Genomic DNA, 24410 nt, shown 5'->3' on the forward strand with positions numbered 1-24410 from the left:
CCATGCTTCTCATTAAATTCGGACTGACCATTTCAGGCAAGTTAAGTAATGCCCAGCTACATGGCCTCCAGATAGATCAAAACCAGGACTGTTGTCAGGCTTGCTGGAAGGCTTGCAGCCTTTATAGAGAAACCATTTTCTCCCTTTCCAGTAGCTCCTCCACATGACTGGAAATGACAGGAATGACAGCCGAAGGACAAAAGCCAGACCTGGGACGGCCAAGCAGCCCGGCTGCTCTTGGCAAGAGAGCCAGACGGTGAAGGGGCAGAGTCAGCCCGTACTCCTCGCGGGGCCTGGAAGGGGGTGGTCTTCTGTCCTCTTCTTTCGCTGGCAGGCCAGCTTCATCCCTGGCCTCAAAGCACCTTGACCTCGTAACCAAGCAGCGTTTGGTCATGAAACTGCACATGACGGACTCTACGTAGCCCAGGAAGACGCACCAGAGACTTAAGTGTTGTCAGATGGGCTGTTGAAGTCCAACAGACTTTTTTTTGTCCCTCTCTGGCTACTTTTTATAATAGCTCCAAACTTTTTTTTAAACAAAGCCCGAAACTAAAAAAAAAAAAAAAAAAAGAGCAAAACACAAAGCATCTTGGTGAATGTCTGTGAGTGTGTGGGTGGGTGGGTGTGTGTGTCCGTGTTTCCAACATTATTCATTTATTTCTCTTGAGGAGAAGCATGGGTCACAATATTCACCCCGTATTCTAAGGTGTAAAAGTTCCGGGGTTGGTCTGCGACGGGCCTGTCGTTGCGCTACCCTCAGATTCTCTACCTCTGACTAACTTCCAAGCAGCTAAGGCAGACAGACCCGCAGAGGCGACACAGCTGTTGCCCGACCAAAATTCTAAAAATGAGAGAAAAGGAAGATCGGCCACAAACCCCAGGCACCAGGATGCCACATAGACATTCCCGGCCCTGTCTTATTGTTTAGGAAGGAGAAAAAAAAAAAAACAAAAAACGAGCTGACCTGGAACTCCCGTTTGCCCACCCTCGTGGATTAGGTGGTCGGAGCCCGAGGTGTGCTTCGGGAACCTGGAATTGGTAAATGTCTCATGTTTTAGTCAAGATGTGTCCACCTGAGATGAAAGAAATCTGTGCCTGAGTGTCAGCGCCTGTCGTCGGACACGGGTCCTGAGGCTGACGGGGACGTGTTTGTTTCCGCTTCCCGGCAACGGTTGGGCAGTTCTCCCGGGGAGGGGGAGGGACCAGTGTCTCGAAATGCATCCTATGGGGAGGCCCACACATGATGGACACTCGAATCTGAGATAAGCTCAAAGGCCCCTTCCTCCCAGACTTGGGGTGAAGCCCAGGGACTGGTCAGGAAAGTCCCCTAAGGCTTTTCCCACCCCTAAGGGATATTATTAATAACCTCGCTAGCTGCTGTCTTGATGACAGGCTTCTGCCTGCATTCAGGAAAATAAAGGCTCCACCAGCCATCGTTATGCACCTCTTCTTGACCTCAGAGATAAAAAATCATCCTCTTCTTGGTTATAAACACACTTCTCCTATAACTGAACTCCAGCTCTTGCATAAAGCGTCACCTGCTGCGGGAGCAGAGGGAGGTGTCCGGAGGGGCAATTACCCAGATTGTTTCCTAGGCCACAGACGTGGGATTTTGGGCTCATCTGTGGGGCCCCTGCGACTCAGAACCCTGAAAGTATGGCCTCACCTGGGCCAGAGCCGCCCAGTGATAGCAGCTCCTCCGGGGGAAGCACTCGAGTGAGACGCACACTGCAAACCGGACACGGTTCCAAGGGCTTCCCTGCACTCGCCCCTTTGTTTCTCACATCAATCCCCAAAAGCAGAGACGCCTACTACTCCCATTTGCAAATGGCAAGCTAAGGCACTGAGAGGTTAGGTAACTTGCTAGTAAGATGCCTCTTGGTTTATTTTATTAACTGCAAAAAGCATCGATTTGAACTAGCGATGAAATCAGTTATTAATCAAAAAGGAGATGGGACTGGGAGCCTGGAGGCAAAAGACCAACCAGGGAACTGTTGACAGGATGAGTGACAGGGAGTGAGGGCCTGGGCCTAGGCAGCAGCCGTGGAGGCGGTGGGGCAGGAAGGACGAGAAGCTGTGACAGAGACAATGTCCACAAGACATGGTTGAACTTGAATATGAGGGGCTGGGGGAAGAGGGAGGGGGCTGGAGGAGCACAGGACTGAGGATGGGTAAGGTTCACATTATTGGGTTCTTACACTCCGTATTCTGGTCGTTTCCACCTTTCTACACAGCCTCCCTGATGATCATTTTAATGACTTCCCCGTGATCATAAATAACATTTAACAAATCCTTCCAGTGAGACGAGTATCTACCCCCGATACCTGATTGTAGGCCTTATAACCAGCCTACGGGGTAGATGGCAGCCTGGTGGTCCACTCTGAAGATGGGAAAGGGGAGGCTTAGGGAGACGAGCCAGCTTGGCCGAGGCCGCAGACCCGGGAGGGGCAGGGGACAGGCCCAGAGTACAAATGCAGGTGGTCTGGAGTGTCGCTTGGGGCCGCAGTGTCACACCCAGACGTGCGGCCTCCAGGAAACCGGCCCCGGTCCCGATTCTCACGGTGTTACACATCGAGGTGGTCTCTGCTCTTTGACTCTGCATGTAGTTTTAGCTTTAAATGTCTGCAAATATTCTTTCAGCCCCATCTTACTGCTCCTCGTTTGTGAAGCAGTTGAGCGCTTAGCGCAGAGAACGCTGTGGGTGGGCTGATTGCAAGGACACATTCTGGGCGTCCCCCAAACTAGGAAAAGAAAAGAGGCATTCGTCCAGGAAACCCACCTGGTTTTATCCTGAAATATAAATGCTCGTCCCAAAGAGCCTTAAAGGAAAACATCTAACTGATGATTGAAATGGTTTGATGTGGAAAACCATGCTGAACCCCGCAGCAGTCCCATCCAGCTTTCTAAAGTCATTTCAAAATATTTTTAGAGGCTGTCGTAAGTACTTTGCCAAAAGAGATGAGAAACATTACACTTAGCAAGACAAAGCTTAGCCCACAAGAACTTGAGCAACAGTTGACAGAGGCTCGGGAGCAGGCTTTTTCGTATTTGAAGACAACCCACCAGAAAACAACTCCAGGACATGAAGTCTTCAAGATGATGCTTCCGCGAAGATGTTCTGTGTCAAGCGACTTGAGGTCTCCGGACTTCCCCAGCCTTTCGGCACCATCCTGGAGAGACCTCTCCCGGCTGATTGCCTTCAAACGTGCCTCACGGACACCCCAGGAGGAAGTATAGTTTGGCCCAGTATATACCCATGAGCGTGTTGGGTGTGCACACAAACACCCACCCGTGCACATACTCCTACCCGTTTCACTGATACAGATTTGTCACAAAATAATAGTCATCTTCTCCATGTGCAAGTGACTCAAGTATTTTCTTCCCTATTTTATTTCTTAAAAATTCTGGTCCTAGTACACAAAATTGTTCCATGAGGGCTTGAAGAGTTGCAACCGATAATTTAGAGACCCTGTCCCTAAAGGACCTAAGTGCAAGGTCTCCAGCCCGAAGATGTGCACGAAGAAGAATCTACAGTGGTGTAATAGAAAGCGTGTGAGCTTTGGAATCACAGGGCCATGGGGTCCATTCGCACCTCTCCAATTTCCACGCTCTGTGCCTTGGGCGACTGAGTTGTTAGTCTGACCTTCTGTTTCTTCGCCATAATCCTTTTGGACTTTGGCAGAAGACACTTGTGAAAGCACCTGGCCCAGCACTGAGGAGTCATTCATTCATCCAGCCAGTATTTACTGAGCACCAGATGCTCTCCTGGGGCTGGGCATACAGCAGCTGACCAACCCGGTGACCCCTCTGCTTTCACGGAGTTGACATTCCCGTTGGCAGAGACAGACCAGAGGCAAATAGACATAGAATATGTTTACATCAGGGATTAGGGCCCCTGGGGGGCTCAGCGCTGGAGCATCTCCCTTTGGCTCAGGCCGTGACCCCGGGGTCCCTGGATCGAGTCCCACATCAGGGTCCCAATAGGAAGCCTGCTTCGCCCTCTGCCTGTGTCTCTGCCTCTGTGTGTGTGTGTGGGTGTGGGTGTCTCATGAATAAATAGATAAAATCTTTTAAAAAATAAAAAGAATACGTCAGGGATTAATAAGGGCTGTATCGGTCTCCTATTGCTGCTATAACAAACTACCACTAAGTTAGTGACTTAACACAATTTATTATTTTATAGTTCTGGAGGTTAGAAGCCCAAAAAAGATCTCGCCTAAAATCAAGGCGAGGCCAGGGCTGCACCTCTTTTAGAGGCTCTGGGAGAGAATCCATCTCGTCTTTTCCTGAGTCTAGAGGCTGCCCACACTCATTGGTTTTGAGGCCCCCCTCACCCCTCTCCAACCGTGAGCTGAACCTTTTTCACACGGTATCACTCTGTTGGCACAACTTCTCCGACTCTGACCCTCTTGCCTCCCTCTGTTAAGGCTCCACATGGTTCCATTGGGTCCGCCTGCACAATCCAGGATAATCTCCCCACCTCAAGATCCTTACCTTAATCACATTTGCCAAATCCTTTTTGTCATGGAAGGTGGCATGTTAAGGGTTAATAGAGCAAAGCTAAATAAAGGTCATTGTTTCCCTTTAGTATTTGCAGCAGGAGAACTCAGCCTCACTCAGCCTAGCTAGGGAACAAGAATGGCCAGAGGCATTGGACTGCCTTCATCCCACACTCAGGGCTCACTCTTCTTCTTTTTTTTTTTTAATAAATTAATTTTTTATTGGTGTTCAATTTGCTAACATACAGAATAACACCCAGTGCTCATCCCGTCAAGTGCCCCCCTCAGTGCCCGTCACCCAGTCCCCCCCACTCCCCGCCCTCCTCCCCTTCCACCACCCCTAGTTCGTTTCCCAGAGTTAGGAGTCTTCATGTTCTGTCTCCTTTTCTGATATTTCCCACACATCTCTTCTCCCTTCCCTTACATAAATAATAGTGAAAGGGAATATAAGGCTCACTCTTCTCAGATTCAACCCATTTCTACAGTTCCAAAGGGGTTGTGATTTGGGGCAATCCACGATGTTTGTAATCTGTCCCTTGAGCCTGGGATTCCCGAGCAAGTCGTAGGTGCTGAGTGAGCCAAGGGGAGAGCCAGGGATCTGCATCCCCAGGGCCTCTCATTGGTCTTGCTCTGTCAACATTTCTATCTAGTCATTTTCCTGAATTTGTCATCATTGTTGCTTTGGTGAACTCTGGGCATTAAGTGGAAAGAAGAAACTTTGATGAAAGTTGAAGAGGTAGATTTGTGGTGTGGGGATATATCCAGAAATGGTAAAAAGCAAAAGGTTTTTGAACATGAAAGAGCTTCTCTGTGTTTGCAAATCTGGGGCTGCCCCAAAGTCTCCAGTGTCCCCTGCATGAGCATCAGGGCCCTCTGTTATGTGTCTCTTCTCCCCCCAGGCTCCTGCAGCCCGCATTGTGAGCTCAGAGCCTGGAGAGTCACTTAGCCTGTTACAACCACATTGCTAGTGTATGCTGTTCACATGACTGAAGAAGCATGGAAAGTTCTACATGTCTGTGCTGGCCACTGCTCTGGTTTCATTTGTAATCTCGTTGCGTTTGTTGTTTTTGTTCTTTTCAGGGAAAACTGGATGCTTTGTGGGTCCTACTAAGGAAGGGATATGATCGTGTGTCTGTGATGCGTCCACAGCCAGGAGACACGGTAGGATTCATTCATGATGTCACACACACTGTTTTTCTCTGTCCTTCTGACCTTGCTGAACTAGAATAACTCAGATATATCTAGCTACTGTTTTATGTTGTGAGAAATCAGACACTAATTTTCAAAATTCTGGTATCTATGAGACCTTGAGCGTTGACTTGTTTTTTCTGGGAAGGATTTTGACAGAAATACATTGAGTTAAACCTGCTAGGACTTGAGCTTCTTCATCTGTAGGTACAGTGAGTGGAAGAGGTAGGGCTGGCTTTTGCCTCTGCAGCAGCAGTGGCCAGTGGTGACCAACAAGATCCCAGGGCCACAAGATGGAGCGGGGAAATGGGGGCCACAGAAAACTCTCACCGTCTTCTGGTAGCTATTGGGCCCAACTGGTTCAAGACCTCAGGAGGGCCTTCTGCCCTGGTGAGGATTTGCCCCAACATGGTCAGGGCCAAGCTTGGGGTGTCTCCAACTAAGAGGAGGCGGAAAGGGAGGAGCCAGCAGAGACCCTTGGAAACCATCTGGCCCCTCTTCATTCTGTCAGTGAGGAAATGGAGGACAAGAGAAGCTGATAACTGGTTCCACGTACACGGCATCAATGCTGGAAACAACTCCAGTTCCGCCGACATCACGCTATTGCTCTGTCTTCTTGCAAGAGCTGGTCTCTCTTCCCTAAATTTTACAAAACAAAGCTTGGGACCAAGTGCTCCCTGAACTCCCAGCCAACGGCATCGTCCATCCACTTCTCTGGGAGTCGGGCATATTAACCCACAAGCAAAACACGGGCGCCTGGTTTGGAACTCGTTTCACTTCAGGCAGAGAACTTCCTTCTTGGTGGGAAAACCCCAGGCAAGTTACTGAACCTCTCTGAACTTCATCTTTATGAGGTAGGTCAGGCTTGGGCTGGTTGGAGAAGGTAATGTCTGTCAAGGGCTCGGCCCAGGGGTGAACGCGCAGCGATGCTTGGTCAATGGCAAAGATGATGGTGGTTATGGACTTTGTGCTCTTCTGCTGTGTGTCAAGGGTTGATGCCGAAGTTCAGAGCACATTGCAGTGGACGTGCATCAGGGATACCCACTTGTTGGCCCTGCTCACTCTTCAACCCAGCACAACTCATACAACAGAAAAGCACCGTGTATTAGGCAGGCCCCTCTTCCTTCGCGCTCAATTAGCGGGGGGGGGGGGGGGGTTGGCCAAGGGGATTTGGTCTAAAGTTTCATAGCTTGTACGATTAGCTGTCCCTGCCCCCCGCTTGTGGCAGGGGCAGCAGGCAAGTATGACGTGACAACAACCAGGCCATACAAGTGCGGGGCTGACTTGGCCCCTCTGGGATGTGGGATTTGTGTTTTGTCTGTAAACGTCAATAAGAACGCACTGTGATAGCAAATTGTAAAGTACGGGCTCTCCCGTTAACAGAAATGAGCCTGGGCCATAAAGTTTGTCCTCGGGGTGGTATTTGGCTTTATACATCTGGTTTCTGTGGGAAATTAAGAAAAGTTTTTTTTTTTTTTAAGTGTGCATGAGACTCATCAAACATTGAAAAAAAAAACAAAACAGTGAGATACCTCAACTCAGGTTCGGCGGTACTATTTTCTCGTGACGTGATATGTTGGTCAAGTATGCAGGCCCATGTTCTTCAGGGCACCTGAGAAACCTCTCCGCTAGTGATTTGTTAATCCAGCTTGGCAGATTGGCAGAAACCAGTTCATAAGCTGAGTCAACCTGAGTAGTCATAGGGGAGGTTATCGTGGGTAAGACCCCAGAAGCAGCACCCGCTGGCGTGAAACAGCTAACGGGTTAAATGCAACCACAATGGGGCACAATGGGCAGCCCGGATGGCTCAGCGGTTTAGCGCCGCCTTCAGCCCAGGGCGTGATCCTGGAGACCCGGGATCGAGTCCCACGTCGGGTTCCCTGCATGGAGCCTGCTTCTCCCTCTGCCTGTGTCTCTGCCTCTCTCTCTCTCTCTCTCTCTCTGTCTCTATGAATAAATAAGTAAGATCTTAAAAAAAAAAAAAATGCAACCACAGTGGAATGCAAACCGATGGAGGGTCCTCTAATGAATCCCACCTAAACCGAATCTCTTAACCTACTGGTTTTGAACCAAAGTTGAAGATGGTCTCCACACTTTTGAGAAACACAGTACCCCCCTGAGTTGTCATTCTCCAATCGCACAAAATAATAGATTTGAAGGACAGAAGGCCTAAGCACTAGGATGTATTTGGCCGTAGTCTCAGCCCTGTCCCTAACGGATGGTCTGGCCTGCGTGTAAATGGGCTTTCCTTATAGAAATCCTGATAGTTTTAAGGCACAGGGAGAAAGTGATGCAGGGCATCGTGTCCTTGTAGTCGTGACGATGGCCGCAGGCACCTTGATGTCTGCGTGGAGCTTCAGGAGAAAGGTCACAGAGCAGGTGGGAAGGGGGTTCGAGGCTGCCCCGCGGTAACCGGGAAGGAGTTCCAGGGGAGGGACGACTCTGTGGTAGCTTGGTCCACGTGCTTATTCTTTTTTGTTTTGCATAATCCGGGAGACTCGCGACAGATCCGCATCACTTGCTCGGTGATGACTCTGTAAGAATTCCTCAGCACTGATTTATGGGGCTGACCACATTTTCCATAAACTGAAAATGACTACATCCCGGCATGTGCTCGTGAACAAGAGTCACAGGTTCTGAATTCTTCCTTTAAAACAAAAACAAAAACAAAAATCACCTAATTGCATTCTCAGTTGCGTTCTGAATTGTTTCAAACCCATGTGGCGCTCACAGAAGCCTGGCAGTCCTTCCCCGATCCCGTCCGCCCCATCCGCCCCACGGTTAACCCGCCCCAGCCATGCAGACGCACGCGGGGCCACCAACAGAGCCCACGGGCTGAGAGCCTCCAGCCTCCGCCAGAGTTGAGGGCTGGGGATCCCGAGCCTGTGTCCACCCCGTCCCTGGGCCTGGCACCCTCGGCCTCGGAGCTGTCCGAGCTCCCGTCGGGGGGACCGGGAGCAGGGCCACAGGGGAGCCAGGAGCTCTTGGGTCTGCTGCCACCCATCTTCCCTTCTCTTCCTAGGGTGGCCTCACCGTCCTACAGTTCCCAGGTGCCCACCAGCAAGGCCCTGGGCCTACGTACAAGCAAAGTGCCCGCAGAAGCCGTTTAGGCAGCAAACCAGCAACACGCGTGATCCTAAAACATGACAAGCTCACTAAGTTCTTTGCTGAAGCCATCCCCCCGCTTCCAGTGGAGAGCTGTGCTGCACTCTTTCTAGAACACCTGCCTCAGCCTATCGCTCTGGGGCTTCACACTTGCAGAGACCGGGAAAAAGCCCCCCCCCCCCCAAATAGCTTGATTTGGAAAGACTCCCCTAATTGCAAACACAGGGATATAAGGGAACTTCAGAGATCAGGGTCCTTGGAACCCAGTGGCTTTCAGCCTGGTGGCACCTTGTGATCACCTGAGGAGCTTTAAAACCCCGACGTGGGGCGGGGGAGCGCCCGGGGGGGCCCCATCGACGGAGCCTCGGACTCTTGGTTTTGGCTCAGGTCATGATCTCAGGGCAGTGGGATCAAGCCCCGCAGCAGGCCCCACGCGCCGCAGGGAGTGCGCTGAACGTTCTCTCCCTTCCTCCCTCTGCCCCTCTCCCTGGCCGCACTCACTCCTTCTCCCTAAAAGAAAGAAAGAAATCTTAAAAAAAAAAAAAAAAAAAAAAAAAAAAAAAAAAAACCACTGACCCCAGAATCCCACCCCATAGGTTCTATTTTACTGATCTGAGATGATGAGGTCTGGACACTGGGATTTTAGAAGCTCCCCAGATGGTTCTAATGGCAACAGGGTTAAGAACTGGTGCTGGGCTCCAGTTCCCTGTTTTTCATCCGAGTCGGCACCTTCTCCTTCCTTCTCCTTCTCCATCCGTGTGAGGGCAGCCGTGCACACGCCTCCAGAAGCCCCGGGCCCACGTCCGCCGGGCACGCGGGAAACGCACGGCCACCATCTGCGCGGGCTCCCCCCGGGAGGATGGTCCACGTGGACTCGGGCTGCTGTCTTGCAGTGACTCCCGGGGGAAGGGTGGCAAAGAGCAGCTGCAGCTCCGCCTCATGGTTTCTCCTGGGTGCAGTTCAATCAATGCACTGGCCAGTCCCCCCCACCCCCACCCCCCAACCCCGGTTGTTTTTACCTCGGCCGCGGGAGCCATCCCCCCTCACGTGCCCTGGGAGGGACCCACTAGAATTGGAAGTCTTGTCTGTTTTCAGCTCGGGGAGGCCGGGAGGCCGTACATTCCATTACTATCAGCAAGAACAAAGAAAAAAAAATAGCCTAAGGCACAGTCTGAGCTTGTTTTGCGAGGCGGGGCCTGGTGCAATCCCAGGAAGAGCCGCAGGAAGCGGCCTGGATGGGCCCCCGGCTCGGCCCCAGGGCTGCGACAGCCTGTCCGGAGGTGGCTGAGGCCCTCTGAGGCTGAGGCAGGTCCCTCAGGCCCCGGCCCCCCTCCACCCCCCCACCCCCCACCCCCAGGCTGAGGCCGCCACCAGCCTGGCAGCCGGGCTTTGACAGCAGGTGAGGCCCCGGCTCACGGGCTCCTGGGCGCAGCTCGGGCGGGCGCGGCTGTGCCCGGCTCGTCCCCCCCTCTGCGCCCACTGTCCCTGCGGCACCACCTCTGTCCTGCTCCCTCTCTCCCGTGCGCCTGCCCCCAGACACTCTCGCGTCCCACACCTGTCGGGCTCCCCAGGACCCACCTGGGGGCCGCGCGCCCACGATGCCCAGGAGAACGGACTGCGGCTTGGCCTCCGGGGTGGACGCAGGGCTTGGAGGCCGGTGGTCACGGAAGCACACGGCGGTCACGGCAGGTCGGGAATGACGGCGACCTCTTGTTACGGAGCAGAAACTGAGGCTTGGGCGGTGGTTACCTTCCCCGGGGACGCGCTGCCGGGGACGTCACAGGACCCGTGTCCCCCTGAGTGGCTGCGGCTCCCGGCTCTCGGTCGCGCTGCCGCCCCAGGGAATGAAGAGGTGGGCCAGACCAAGAAGGGAGGGCACGGCGCCCGGACGGGGAGGTACCAGGGGCCGGAGGACTAAGTGTCCCTGTCGAACTGCCCGTTGCAGAACCGAGCGAGAGCTGCTTATGCGCCGGCACACGTCAGGTTTCGGGGACGATCTGGGGAAATGGACAGCGTGGGCATCCAGAGTAGAAAGGTTGGTTGACATCCCATGGGACGTTCACCTCAATTCTGCAGTCCATTGGGTTTGTTTTTTTTTTTTTAAGATTTTATAAAAAATTTTTTTATTTATTCATGAGAGACACAGAGAGAGAGAGAGAGAGGCAGAGACACAGGCAGAGGGAGAAGCAGGCTCCATGCAGGGAACCCAACGTGGGACTCTATCCCGGGACCCCAGGATCACGCCCTGGGCCAATGGCAGGCGCCAAACTGCTGAGCCACCCAGGGATCCCTCCTTTGGGGTTTTTTGAGAGATTTTATCAAGTCCTCCCTACACCCGACGTGAGGCTCGAGCTCACCACCCCGATCTCAAGAGTCGCGCGCTCCACCGCCGGGCCCGCCGGGCGCCCCGACCCTGCAGTTCTTACTAGTAATTTCCAGTTCACAGAGAAGCCTTTTGCCTTTGAAACTCCTACCTGCAGTTTTCCCCCGAATTCGCTTCACCGTGTCTCCGGTAAACCCCCCTGTTCCGACGACACGGGTTGGCGAATGTCAAAGGAGCAGAGCACAGGCAAGGGCTGCCTCCGTTGGCTCGGTTCAGGAATCCGCTCGGACAGCAAGGGCCGCTGGGGGCCACGAGGGGCTCTGCGGGAGGTGACACGGGACACCGGACAGACGCAGTCAGGGCAGCGGAAGGGCGATCACGGGCAGCTCAGGGGGGCCGCTGGGACTCGGTCCGGCAGCCCGGGTGGAGAAGGGCCAGGTCACGGGCCTCCAGAACCAGGAGGCAGCCCGCGGGTGCCAGGGTGCCGCAGTGGGGACAGTGAGGTGGGCGCAGACAGGATTTCACCACCTTGACGGTCAGACCGGGGAGCCCGGGCCCGGTTCTGTGCCCGCTGCGCGCTGATGCTCATCCGGGGACGATGTCCCAGCACCAGGTAGACCGTCCTTCACCGAGTTCTCTCTAATGCAAGCGTGACTCCATATTAACCACGTGCGTCACGCGTGTGTGGGATTGGGCCGCAGGTGTCTTGTCCTGGAGAGCCGCCGGGGGACAGGCGTCGTCCGATGAGCCGGGAGCCCCTCTGCAGGGTTGCCCGGCCCACCGCGGGGCCCTGAGGCTGGAGGTCAAGTGGTGACGCAGGGGAGGAAGGTGAGGGATGCTCCACCGGGAACTGGCTGGAGGGCCCCCAGTTCAATCCCGGGGCTACCCCGTGGCCCCGGTTACGTTCCCCAGCTTCACTCTCCCCGGACGTGATAGTGATCCCCGATCGCCACTTCCCTGGGCGTCGTCAGGGCTCAATAAAGTGACACGTGTCGGTAGCTGGAGCAGGTGGGAGTTCATTCTCCCCTCCCCTCCCCTCCCTGTCCCTGGGATGTTGCCATCAGTCTCCCAGGAGTCCGTCGCGGCTCGACGGGAACAGAAACCTCCGTGGACTCGCCTCGGCCGCGTCCGACGGCACCGAGGCCGGAGGGCCCAGCTGGGGACCGCGCAGGGCCTGGCGCCGGGGCCGGTCTGCTCTTGCCCCGTGGACGGGCCTTTCATACTGGCGGTTTACACGGACGAGCTTCAGATTTGCCGTCGGGTGCGACGGCAGCCTGCGGGCGCCCCGCGGGCCTGGAGACGCGGTGCCGTGTGCTGCCCCGACTCCCGACCTTTGTACGGACGTTTTGTGAGAGTGGATCGTCGAAGAAAAAGAGGAGGAAAGCAAATTGTAAGGAAATGTTCCTCGAGGGTGTGATTTGTCTTGGCAGAGCACCTTCCTTGGATACTTGTATCCTCAGTGGGGTTTATTTCAGTTCTCACCCTTGGAAATCTTTCCTTCATTGTCTCGTTGGAGAGGGACGTGAGTACTTAGGATTCTTGGCTTCCTTGCCCGAGTGATGAAAAGAAGTTCAAGTCACCCTATGTCCCCAGCGAAAACCAAACTGTACCCAAAACCTGCAGAGGTAGCTGTTTCCCGAGACATCGGACCCAAAGTGGATGCTGCGAAACACACCATCCTGAGGTTTTTCTTTTTCCTTTTCCTTTTTTTTTTTTTTTTTAATTTTTTGGTTTTTGTTTTTTTGCACCAACGTCCTTCCCTGTGGTAGGAGATCCCTCTAAATTCACGGATGTGCAGGCAGCTGCTGGGGTGGAGGGCTGTCCCCTCCCTCGGCGCCCCCGCCTCTGTCCTCCGGTCCCCCACAGCCCGACCACACGCACACTCTCCTCGTCGTCGTCGTCGTTGTCATTTTACAGCTTCTCCTAGGACACCCACGTTCAAAGGGCCTCATCCCCCAAATGGCTGCAGCAACGGAAAGTCCAGTCCTGGTGTCGAGCCTCAGTTGCCCCCAGAGAAGCGAGGCCCAGGGCCGGGACAGGGCAGGCCCGGCCAGGGAGGGCGCCTCTGTCCAAATTCTCCGGCCTCATTTTTTCTCTTCCAAACTGCGTCAGGATCGAGCGAGGCAGGACTCGGTTCTAGAGTCAGGATCGCACCCGAGCCCGGACCACTTGGGAGGTTGGCAGCTTTGTCCAAGCATAAGGTCGTGTCCAGCGGCTCGCGTGGCTGCCATGGGCCCGGGGACTCTGGGGAAGACCGTCTGCAGGGACCGTCTGCGGGGACGGGCCTCGGCCCAGAGCCGCCCGCACCCCACCCGCTGGGAGCTGGGCTCTGGCCGGCGGTGCTGGGGTCACAGGGCCCAGGGCACACCGTGTGCAGAGGGCCGCCCCGACACCAGCCCCTGAGCACGGCTCCCCAGCGTCTCCCAGCTGCCACCTTCCTCCCTCCCCTTTGGCCCCTGGGGAAGATGAGGCTCCCGTAGTCAGGGTCACACAGGGAATTAGCGGAGGGGGCTGGACCAGACCCCACCGCCGCTGCGCCGTCCCTGCGGCCTCACCCCTGCAGGGGAGGAGTGTGGGGATCTGGGGATCGGGGAGGGGCCAGAGGTGGGACAAGGCCCAATTCTGGAAATACATCGAGTCCTCCCTTCTGGCCTCACGCCGCGCCCATCCCCCAAGCCTCTCCCTTTGCATCCTGCCCGAGGGGACGGGACGCTCCCGTCCTCCCCATAGCCCGCCATCCTGCACGGGGTGCACCCCCACCCCCCATGCTCCCTCTGGGCCCCCTCTCTCCTCCCCTGCACCCCCAGGGTCCTGTGTAGGACGGGGTGCACCCCCACTCCCATGCTCCCTCCTGGCCCCCTCTCCCTCCTCCCCTGCACCCCCAGGGTCCTGTATAGGACAGGGTGCCCCCCCAGCCCCCATGCACAATCAGGCCTGGAGCTCCTGCTGCACAGCAGGCACCCATGAGGGCGTGAGAAGAGGGAGGTGGGCCCCTGCCCTCGGGGTGCACATCAGAGTAGGTAGGAAAGCAGGGTCACACTGCACCATACGTGTGGTGGGGGGCAGTTCAGGGCACCACAGGGGCAGGGGGCAGGGAGCTGTGACCCAGGCTTCCAAGGCGGACACCGAGCTGACACCGAAGGCCGAGCTCTCCTGGTGAAGTGGGGGGAAGCCGTCCTGCAGGGGGCACTCCTGTGTGCAGCCCCAGGCAGGAGAGGCCGGAGGAGGAGGCCCAGGCTGACCTTGGGACTGGAAGGGGAGAGCAGCCTCGCCCCCCTGCTGGCTACTCCCGGGGTTGGGGTGCTCAGCACCAGCTGCGGCCCCGCCCCCCCCAGGGTCCCCCAGGCCCCTCCTTTCTCGGTGCTCACAGCTCCTGCAGCCAAGTCAGTGAAAGCCAATACTGACCTTCCTTCCTGAAGAAGCTGTGATTTTAGCAACGAGATCATAGCTCTTTTTTTCCCCCCCAAGTTCTCTCCGCACTGAGGACGGGGCTCAGTTCACCTTCTCGTCCCAGGAATTGTGAGTCTCTGCAACCCCCAGGTGCTCACAACCGGCTGCAGACTTCCGCGGCGTCCCCTTGGTAGCAAGCGCGTTTGCGTTTCCAGAGTGGGCCGCAGTGTCGCAACAAACCCTCTGCCTTTTAATGAGGAGAGCGGGCCCACCCTGCCTTCTAGGGCATCTTCCCGGAAAATGAGGCTTAACAAAGGCTATTAGAACATTAGATTTTCGTTGGCTAAATCTGCCCCTACCTTTTGTCACTGCCACTTACTGATAACTTTGACTTTTTACACAGTTTAGTAGAAAAACAACCCTCTGACTTTAGTAGGCTCGCTTTTCAGATTCATTCCTATGGGATTTCCTTAACGTTTCGGTGCTTTTGTATCTTTTCCCTTTTGGCTGATGCTGTGGATCGCAAGGCCGCGTCCAGAACCCACGGTGCTGGCACAGCTAGCGCCCCGCGGATGCTCGCTCCCTAGCGTCCGGCCCCTCGCTGCCTTCCTGGGTTCCCCCCACCCCTGGACGGGGTCGCCCCACCCATTGAACAGCGTGGCCTCGGGGGCTGATGCCCAGGCATCGGCCGCCGTCACGTTGGCCTCATGCCGACTTTTCAAGGCCTCTGACTTGAATACAAGCTCTAAACGGAGTGGATCTTGAGTAAGCTTTTCCATAGTCTCTTCTGCTCACTAAAGGTGATGTGTAATGGCAAATTCCTAAATGTCACAGAGTCTGGAAAGTTGGGCATCATAGCAGACATCCACTGGCCTTTAGTGGTGCAAGTACTAAAAGCGAGCCCGCTGCAGATTCTACCGTGGGGTCGTCCCTGTTGCTGCACAAGACGTGTCCCCCTTCCTTTCTCTTTCTAGCAAGGACGGTAGCTCTGAGCGAGAGACGTGGAGTTTCTTAGACACGGAGGTAGACAGAAATAGAAGGGCGGTGGCGCGTCTTGTCCTTTGGTGGTGGGAGCGAGCGTCCCAGAGTCCTGACGCCACTGCCTCGGTGACTGCAGCACGTCGACAGACCTAGGGGTGCTCAGCGATGGCCAAGGCATCTGCAGACCGGAGGCGGCTCTCCGCGCAGGTAAGCGGCAAGCACGCCTCTAAGGGAGACCGAGCCCCGTGAGAACGCCCCGAGGCCCAGGTCCCCGCCGCCCGTGGGCTGCGCCAGGCGGCTCTCCACCAGATGCGTCTGCTCGTGGATCCAAGCAACATCATCCGGCAAAATTGGACCTTACGGGTAATTAGCATCAAGCCAACAGCCTACGTGTGTGTCTGCGCCCACAGCGGGCCACTCCTGAGTGGCTTGGATGCAGGCTTCCGGAAGCTTTCGCCGGCCCACGGGCACGTTCCAGTGTCGTCCCTCAGCACAGCTGTGCTTCCAGCGGGCTGTGCACCCTCCTGCCGGAAGGAGGGTTGTGCCCCCCGGAGGATCGCCCACGGCCAGGTTTCGATGCCCGTCCTTCGTAAAACTCACCCAACCCAAGCGCTCCATACAATCGACTTAGGTGTCAACGGAGAACAGGAATCTTTGGATGCCTTTATTCTGTAATTAATTTTCTTGCTCTCTCCAGCCCGTTCTTTTGAGGACGTGTTTGGTTCTCATCCATCTCCAAGCTGACTTTTTTTTTTTTTTTTTTTTTTTGGTTTTAACGCCAACGAGTTGATGATTGGAATTCTCTAGCTTTGCAAGCCCTGGAACAAACCGTCCCTCCCTGAAGAAACACAGCTTCTCATAAATCTTCCCCCGCCACCCCCAGGAACGCCAGGGTTAGAGAGGAGAGAAACAAGATTTGATATTAAATGAGTCATCATCCCAGCTGTCGCTTGCAGAAGACCGATGAGTACAGAGGTGATAGACAGACAGATGCAGTTTCAAATATAGTTTTCACACCTTAAAAAGTCCGTGGAGATCGGAAGATAGAAAGCCCCTCCATGGCAGGAATTTTAAAGTAAAGAATTTTCTTGTAGGCTCTTCACGGTCGTGGGAGAGCAGGCCAGGGCCTTCGTCCGGGTGAGAACATCACTAAGCCGCTGGGTGGGATGACAAATGGAGTCGCATTTTAAAAAATTACTTGTGACCTCCCCGTTTCACCCCCACAAGTAGCAAAAGGTGGTTTTAGGTCGTAAACACCCCAAAAGTAGTCTAGAGCTGTACTGTCCGGTAAGGCAGCTGCCTTGAAACATGGTTGAGCATCTGCCTCCAGCTTAGGGCGTGACCCCAGGGTCCTGGGATCGAGTCCTGCATCAGGCTCCCTGCCTCTGCCTGTGTCTCTGCCTCTCTCTCTCTCTCTCTCTCTCTCTCTCAAAAATAAATAAGTAAAATCTTTAGAAAGAAAAAGAAATGAAATATGCAGTGAGGATAAAACACACTCTGGATTTTCAAAGTTATAAAAAAATATGGAATATCTTTTTAGTGATTTTTCTATTGATTACATGTTCAAATGATAACCTCCCGGACATACTGGGTTAAATAAGCTATATTATTAAAATGCACTTCACCCGTTTCTTTTTTTTAAATTAAAAAAAAAAAGTTTTTTAATTTCCATTTGGGTTTTTTTTTAATTTATTTTTTTATTGGTGTTCAATTTGCTAACATGTAGAATAACACCCAGTGCTCATCCCATCGAGTGCCCACCTCAGTGCCCATCGCCCAGTCACCCCCACCCCTCCCCCGCCCACCTCCCTTTCTACCACTCATTATTATTAAAATGCACTTCACCTGTTTCTTTTCACTTTTCACAAATGTGGCTCCTAGAGAACTAAAAACTACCCAAGTGGTGTGCGTCCTGTTTCTACTGCACAGCACTGGTCTGGAGGACTGGCCTGGAACACACCTGTGAGGAGGGGGCGACATGACTTCCTACGGGCCCTGAGTCCTCCAACCATTTGTATTTTGTGGACACAATGAGGATTCCCGAAATTATGGGAATCTGCCCCAGCCCTTCCTGGTGTTCTACTGGGTCAGCCGGGACTTTGCCTTCCTGCGCCGGTCTCTGTCCCCGGCTCTGTGTCCAAAGCCAGACGTCTCGCATGCTCCACCCCATGCTCTGTTAGGGTTTTGTTTGAAGCAGAGCAGCATTGGGCACTTGGAGCACTTGCAGACGACCGGCTTCTGGGTGGGTTTTGTACGTCGCCGAGCATCTCACTCTATTGAAGCAGAGCGATCCCTGCAAAGTCAGCCCTCGACACAAGGGTTCGCAAGGAAAGAAAAGGAAAATGAAGCCGACAAGCATTTACGGAGGTCTCTCGGCTGCTTCTTTTCTCTGCTATCATCACAGGGAAGAGAGGCCTTGGAGCCTTTAAAACTCTCTTCTAGGTACGTGTACTTTTATGGGATTACCTTCTCTAGCTTTGAAAAATTTCTAGAAAGCAAATAGTAGCCCCACCTTACCAGAATGGGAACCCACTTGACTCGAGCAGTAATGATCACTAGTACTTGCCAGAAGCCATACAATCTGCAGTTACTTTCTTTTCTTTCTTTCTTCCTTTTATTTATTTATTTATTTATTTTTTTGCAGTTATTTTCAAGGCATTTTTTTCCGATGACCCTGTGACGTGGGTGTTCTCGCTCCCATATTACAGATGAGGAAATTGTCTTTACAGACGACCGGAGAGCTTAGGCTCTACACTGATAAATGAGAAAACTAGCATTGGTCCATCCGACATGTGTTTATCTGTCGTTCTAAGCCCTGGTGAACCAGGGGCCGGGTGCTTTCATGGCATTTACGCTCAAGGATTCCCAGCAATCCAGTGCCGTGCCACGAACTCGAATACAGTTGTCCCTCCTTGTCCGGGGGGGTGGGGGGAGGCATGTGCCAAGACCCCCGATAGATGCTTGAAACCACAGCAAGTACTTTATATATACTGTGCTTCTTCCTATACTTCAATACCTGTGATAAAGTTTAATTCATAAATCAGGCCCAACACAAGATCCACAGCAGTGACGGTAAAATAAGACAATTATAACGACCTACTGTGATAACAATTATGTGAACGTGGTGTTCTCTTCTCTCTGAACACACTCTACCATCCTGGACTCATCCTTCTTGTGATGATGTAAGAGGATAAAATGCAAAAAAAAAAAATTTTTTTTAAGGATAAAATAAATAAATAAATAAATAAATTTATTAAATAAATAAATTAAATTAAAAATAAATTAAATAAATAAATAAAAAGGATAAAATGCCCGCATGATGAGATGAAGGGAAGTGAATGATGGCAGCGTGGTGGCGACCACTGACCGTCAGGCGATACGTAGAAGTTCTGGTTTTGGAGCCGTGGTTGATCGGGGGTACTGAGACTGTGGAAAGTGGAACCCCCAGATAAGGGTCTGCTGGAGGGTCGCAGGGTGGAAGGAGGGTGGATATCTTGCCTGCATGGTCAGCAAAGCCCTGTCTTGGGAGAGCTTGACATCCACGGGAGATCCGAAGGACGGGCAGGAGCTGGCCACGGCCAGACGGGAGCCCGGGCGGTGGTGCAAAGGCTACAAGGGCAGAGAGCCGTGGGGATGGAGGGCGGTAAGGCCAGCGGGGCAGCCAGGGCCGTAAACCCGGGGAGGCGTCGGCGTTGACGCTGGGCCCAGCGCGGAGGACTCGCGGTGCGGGGACCCGTCGAGGAGGCACACGGTCCGGTTCGTATTCTACAAACACAACCGTCGACGCCGCGGGGAGAGTGGGTGGCAGGGAGGCTGGAAGGGCAGCGGCGGCGAGTGAGGTGGGCGTGCCGGCCGTCGGGGGCACAGGCAGCGGGGAGGGCAGGGTGAGGTGGCCTGGGGTGGACGGACGGATGGCGGAGATACGGCCGGGGCGCTGGCCGAGGACAGCTTAGCTCGCTGGTGGCCCGACGGGCCGTGCGGCCGCCGCGAACCCCCCACGGGTCCCTTCCTCGCGGGCTCTGCTCCAGATGCCTTCCGTCCGGTCGGGCGTCGTGGGGCCGGGGACAGCCGTGGCCCAGGAGTGGCTCGAGGGAGGAGGACGCGGTCGGAGTCGCCTGCCCCGGGGCCTGGTCAGAACGTCCACCTCAACCGTCGTCACCCACTAGGGCGGATTTTAATCAGGGGCTCGTGTTAGGCTAAGCCCCACGGGGGCCTCCCCCTCGCTGCTGTCAACAGGCACTTGATGAGTCGCCGATGACCCAAGAAATGAATTTTTAAGTGAAGTCGGCCACCTCCCCCCGGACCGTAAGCTTTAGGAGCACAGGGTGCGGGCCTGGGACCCGGTATTTACCCCCAGCGTCGAGGAGCGTGCCGGTGCTGGCCGACTGTGGATGATTCAAAAAGTAGTCTCGAAGGAACTCCCGAACCCGGTGAAAGCCGTGTTCCTCCAAGCCACATTCATGCCGGCTCCCCTGGGCCAATGCATCTCTCCCTCCTTCCCCCAACCTCTCCGCGTGGCCGGACGGCTTGAAACGGCACCAACCAGGGGTCCCGTCCGCCTCCGCGTCTCCTTGGACAACAACCCGCCAGCCACCGGTCATTTCCACTCAGGAAGGCAATTGCCACAAGGAGCTTCCGGGGACCCTGTCGTTGCAGGACCCGCGAGGGAGCGCCCCCAAGAGAGGAGACGCCAGCCTGGAAGCGGGGACTCGTCTAGACTCGCCAGGGAGACTGAGGACCCGGAGGGCAAAGGCAGATGGGAAATGAAGCCAGAACGTTTTTTGGAGCCTGCCTTCGGCACTCGCTCCTCGGGTCCAGTTTTCTAAGGGCCGCTTCATTTTTCGAGCCAACAGGGATCTCGGATCTCTCCGGAGCCTGCAGTTTTCAGGCCTTCTTGTGCCAAAAAAAAAAAAAAGAGAGAGAGAGAGAGAGAGAACTCCTTCTTTAAATGAAATCTTCCCGGAATCCCAGTGTGAAAAACAGAGAAGGGAGACACTCTGGTTCTAGACGGGCCCGCGGGGCAGGAGACCAAACACACACACACACACATTTGCACTCACGATTTTCCCACAGTCGCCCCGCGACCTCCCCTCAGCGTTCCCAAGCGCTTCTGAAACGCAGGGAGCCCTAACGTAGTGCAAGACCCGCGCTGCCCTGGTCGCACCCACATCTGCGAGGCCGGGCCCCGGAGGCCGAAAGGCTGGACCCAGCTTCCCCTTCCCTTCATCAAGGATCAGACCCCTCGTTCCCTCCACTTCCCAAACCCTTCACCTACTCCGTAAATGTTTGCTGAATCAAAGAAAGAGCCCTTCCGCGGGGCCGTTAAGGACTTCCCCACGAGGTTAACGCGACCACCAAACATTTGCCAAGTGCTGACTGTGTCCTTAACCCAGAACAGATGACCGTTGTCGCCGCTACATTAATCAACACCCTGGACGCTATGGGTTCGACCTTTTCTGACCCATCTAAATTGCAGCTAAACATCTCACCCACATCTGTCCATCTTTTCTCTAAATGTGCTGGGAGGCATCGTGTGAAATGCTTTGCTGAAATGCAGATAAACTCCATCTGTCAGCCCCCATCCACGAATCTAGTAGGACTTGCAAAAAAATAAATGAGGTCTGGCACGATTTGCTCCCTGCAAACCTTTGCTCACAGGGATGACCACCATTTCCTGTCTTTGGAACTTATAAACCATCTGTTTAATGATCTGTCCTCGCTTCCTGCCAAGGACTGACGTTCCCCTCATCAGTCAGCAGTTCCCACCGAAAGTGCTCAGGGCCTCGGGGCTCTCCATCCCTGCCACTGGCCGGTGTCCAGGTCCTAGAAATGGCTCCCTTGTCCCTCTTCATGGAACAAGACTGCAACGTGGGGAGAGTTCAAGGTAGTGTGATTGTTTCCGCGCCCGCCACGCCAGTTCAGGCTCAGGACCACTCCGCTGAGAGCATCGGAGCAGACCTCCCGACGAAGCACGCTAGCTTTGCAGTCCAGCTGCACCACACGCTGTGCCGTTTGGGCTACTTCCCCTCTCTGAACCCACAAAATGAGCTCATGAGCAAGTTGGAGGATTACGCGCCGTATCATACGTGAGGTGCTTAGCACAGAGGTTGGCACGTATCGTGACTGTCACTGGAAGGAAACGATCTTATCGCAGGTTAGGGATGGAGACCGGGCAAGGAACAGGCCCAGGAGAAAGGCGTGAGTGGGAGGGGCCTATTCGTAGGGACATAGTCCTACAATCTATGCATTTTTCTAGGCACTAGAAAGAATGCAGGAAAGACCCTCTTCCCTGTAGAGCTTGGAGTCTCCTAGAGAACAAATGATGAAAACACGTCTTTCCCCTTTCAGTCACATGGTTGTGAGGTTCTGTTCGGGTCAGATGAAAGAGCTAGACCTGCTCCAGGCTGGTTCCTGGAGTGGCTTCTCGGAAGGGCCTACAGATGATCTCAGGGGCAAGTCCTTTGGGTGGTTCCCAAACCCCCAGAGACCTCAGTGCAAGCGAGTCCGTGTCCCCGAGCTCCTCAGGAGGTGCGGAGGCACAGGGTGGTAGGCTCCTCACGAGAACGTCCGCGCAAGACATAAAAACAATTAGGGTCCGTGCTCCCGGGCCTCTGGGCGAAATCGCAGAAGAACCACTCCGTGTGTTTGTTGATGACAGTTAGGTTGGCAGGACTCCGCCGCTGCAGTGGATTTTTGGATCTCTGGGTCCATTTCTAAAGCTCATTTATTTTAAAAGCTCTTGAACTAAAGGCAATAGTAATAGATGACAGCTGGGAGTTTTTAAGTTATTTTCAGTTCTGGGAAAAAAAAAAAAAAGAGGGTTGGGTTGGGTTGGGTATCCATTTATATTTCCATACTAAGGATAAGTCAATAAAGGAGATTTCATTGTGTTTGCCAGTCTAAAAGTAATCGATTCAATGTGCCATAGTCAGGAACTCAGACTGCTTGGAAAGCCCAGGAGAAGCAGCCCTCCTCGGGGGACCGCGTGACTGTGACTGTGGCCTGGTGGGTTAGGAGCGGCAGCTGCGGGCAAGGGTGCCCACCGGGTCACCTTTTCATGCAGCTCCTACTCTGGTCCATCTGGGGGTGCCTGGAGCCCTGCTAGGAGGGCTGAGACTTCCAGCCTTGACTGTGACCAACCCTGAGCAGGAGTCCGCAGTCGCAGCGGGAACAAAACCACAACAGCCTCCGGGAACCCGGCACCAGCAGGGAAGGCCGGCCTGGCTCCGCGGCCGCCTGCCGTGACCCGGAGCAGGAATGAAAGGCCGCAGGACTCACCACCTGACTGGGGAGGGGGCTCCCAAGGCAGGGGGGGCCATCGATGGTTCCAAAGGCTGGAGAGCTCGGTCGGACAGGCCCAGGGCCAACTAAAACAAGCCCGGAGCCTTAACAGCTGCCCTGTTTTGACATCAGGAAGCCCATTTTTAGTTCTGCTCATGGCTGTACTGTACAAAGTTTATGTTTCTCTTTCATGGACTTAATTAATGCTTGAGAGAATTAAGCCCATAAGGCCCAAGACCACAACTTCCTCATCCACCGGGGATGGGCTACTTTTCCCAGAGCCTGCGTCTTCCTGAGAAATCCCCAGATTCTTTACCAGGGTTCGGTAGTCCTGCTGGTAGGCTTGACGCGTAGACGGAGCAGGTGTAAGCAGAACGGGCTGGAGGCCCCTGCCGTGAGCAGAAGACTTCTCCGTGCAAATGTATCTCCTCCTGCCGCCTACCAGAAATTCTCCGAAAGGAGAAAGGTTCATCTCTCTGATGGAAGATCTGAAGCCTGCGGTTAACACCGCAGTGTCCACCAGCAGGAGAAAACGCACCCACGCTCACACGCGCGTGCCGCCAACCGCACGCCGCACACCACTGAGGAAAATTAGGGCATCACTTGGTGTCCCTGAGCGAACTGGCAGAGTCGATCTTGTTCTTTTATTCATTCACCGCTTTTTATATTGCTAACAACTGGATCCTTTGCCATGAGCCAGGCACCGTGCTCTATGCTTAACAAATGTACTCTCTTCGCCTACCACAAAGCTTAACTGATTAGTAACTGCTTTCCGAGGACACTGAAATGATGGGTTCCCTCGGTGGTTCTGACTCAGGAGGCCCCCGGGTCACGTTTTGGCGGCTGTTTTTAACAAGCAGCCCAGGTGATGCTGATGATCAAGTAGCTCTCCTGGGAATCTTCTCCGTTGGTCCAGCTGGCCTTCCCAGCAGGTGTGATCCCGTCCCCGCAGAGCTAAACAAAGCAGGTTGGTCACCTGAGGGAGGGACGCTGGCGTCCCCATTGTGGCCTGAGAATCCATTATCCTTCCCCGAACAGTTGCACGGCAGCCTCGCGGTGACCAGTCTGAAACCCCCAGATCTTCACCCACGCTGGGACGGGGCTGGGAGTCCCCCGTAACAGTATCGATTTTCTTTACTCAAATGGTAGACCTGGCTTTTCATCCTAACCAGGAAGTGGTCTTACCTAATGCGACCTCCCGTTCCAGCTTGCCCACTTCCCTTCCACATCCTGACCCCATTCTCCCAAGCACCAGGCTCCGCTCACCGCCGGGAGTCAGCAGCACGTGTGGTAGGAAGTGCTCGTGGACCCTGTGGTCCATCTGACGCAGGAGCTGAACCTGGCCACAGCCACCTCCACCATCAGGAGCTGCTCCAAAAGCTGTTCTTTCTGTGTGTGGTTTGAACCGGCTGTTAGCTACTGAAAACCTAAGTAGCGGGATCCCTGGGGGGCGCAGCAGTTTAGCGCCTGCCTTTGGCCCAGGGCGCGATCCTGGAGACCCGGGATCGAATCCCACGTCGGGCTCCCGGTGCATGGAGCCTGCTTCTCCCTCTGCCTATGTCTCTGCCTCTCTCTCTCTGTGTGTGTGACTATTGTAAATAAATGAAAATTAAAAAAAAAAAAGAAAGAAAGAAAACCTAAGT

General features: G+C 54.4%; 1 protein-coding gene across 1 annotated transcript in view; it reads left to right on the forward strand.

Moving 5' to 3' along the window:
* ANTXR1 (ANTXR cell adhesion molecule 1) overlaps positions 1 to 24410 on the forward strand; it is a 197835-nt gene that overhangs the window by 149146 nt on the left and 24279 nt on the right. Inside the window, exon 17 of the mRNA XM_055328273.1 lies at positions 5580 to 5660. Coding sequence (XP_055184248.1) covers positions 5580 to 5660 — 81 coding nt within the window. The remainder of the gene's footprint in view (positions 1 to 5579; positions 5661 to 24410) is intronic.

Source organism: Nyctereutes procyonoides, unplaced genomic scaffold (assembly GCF_905146905.1).
Source record: "Nyctereutes procyonoides isolate TBG_1078 unplaced genomic scaffold, NYPRO_anot_genome, whole genome shotgun sequence".
NCBI classification, from domain to species: domain Eukaryota; kingdom Metazoa; phylum Chordata; class Mammalia; order Carnivora; family Canidae; genus Nyctereutes; species Nyctereutes procyonoides.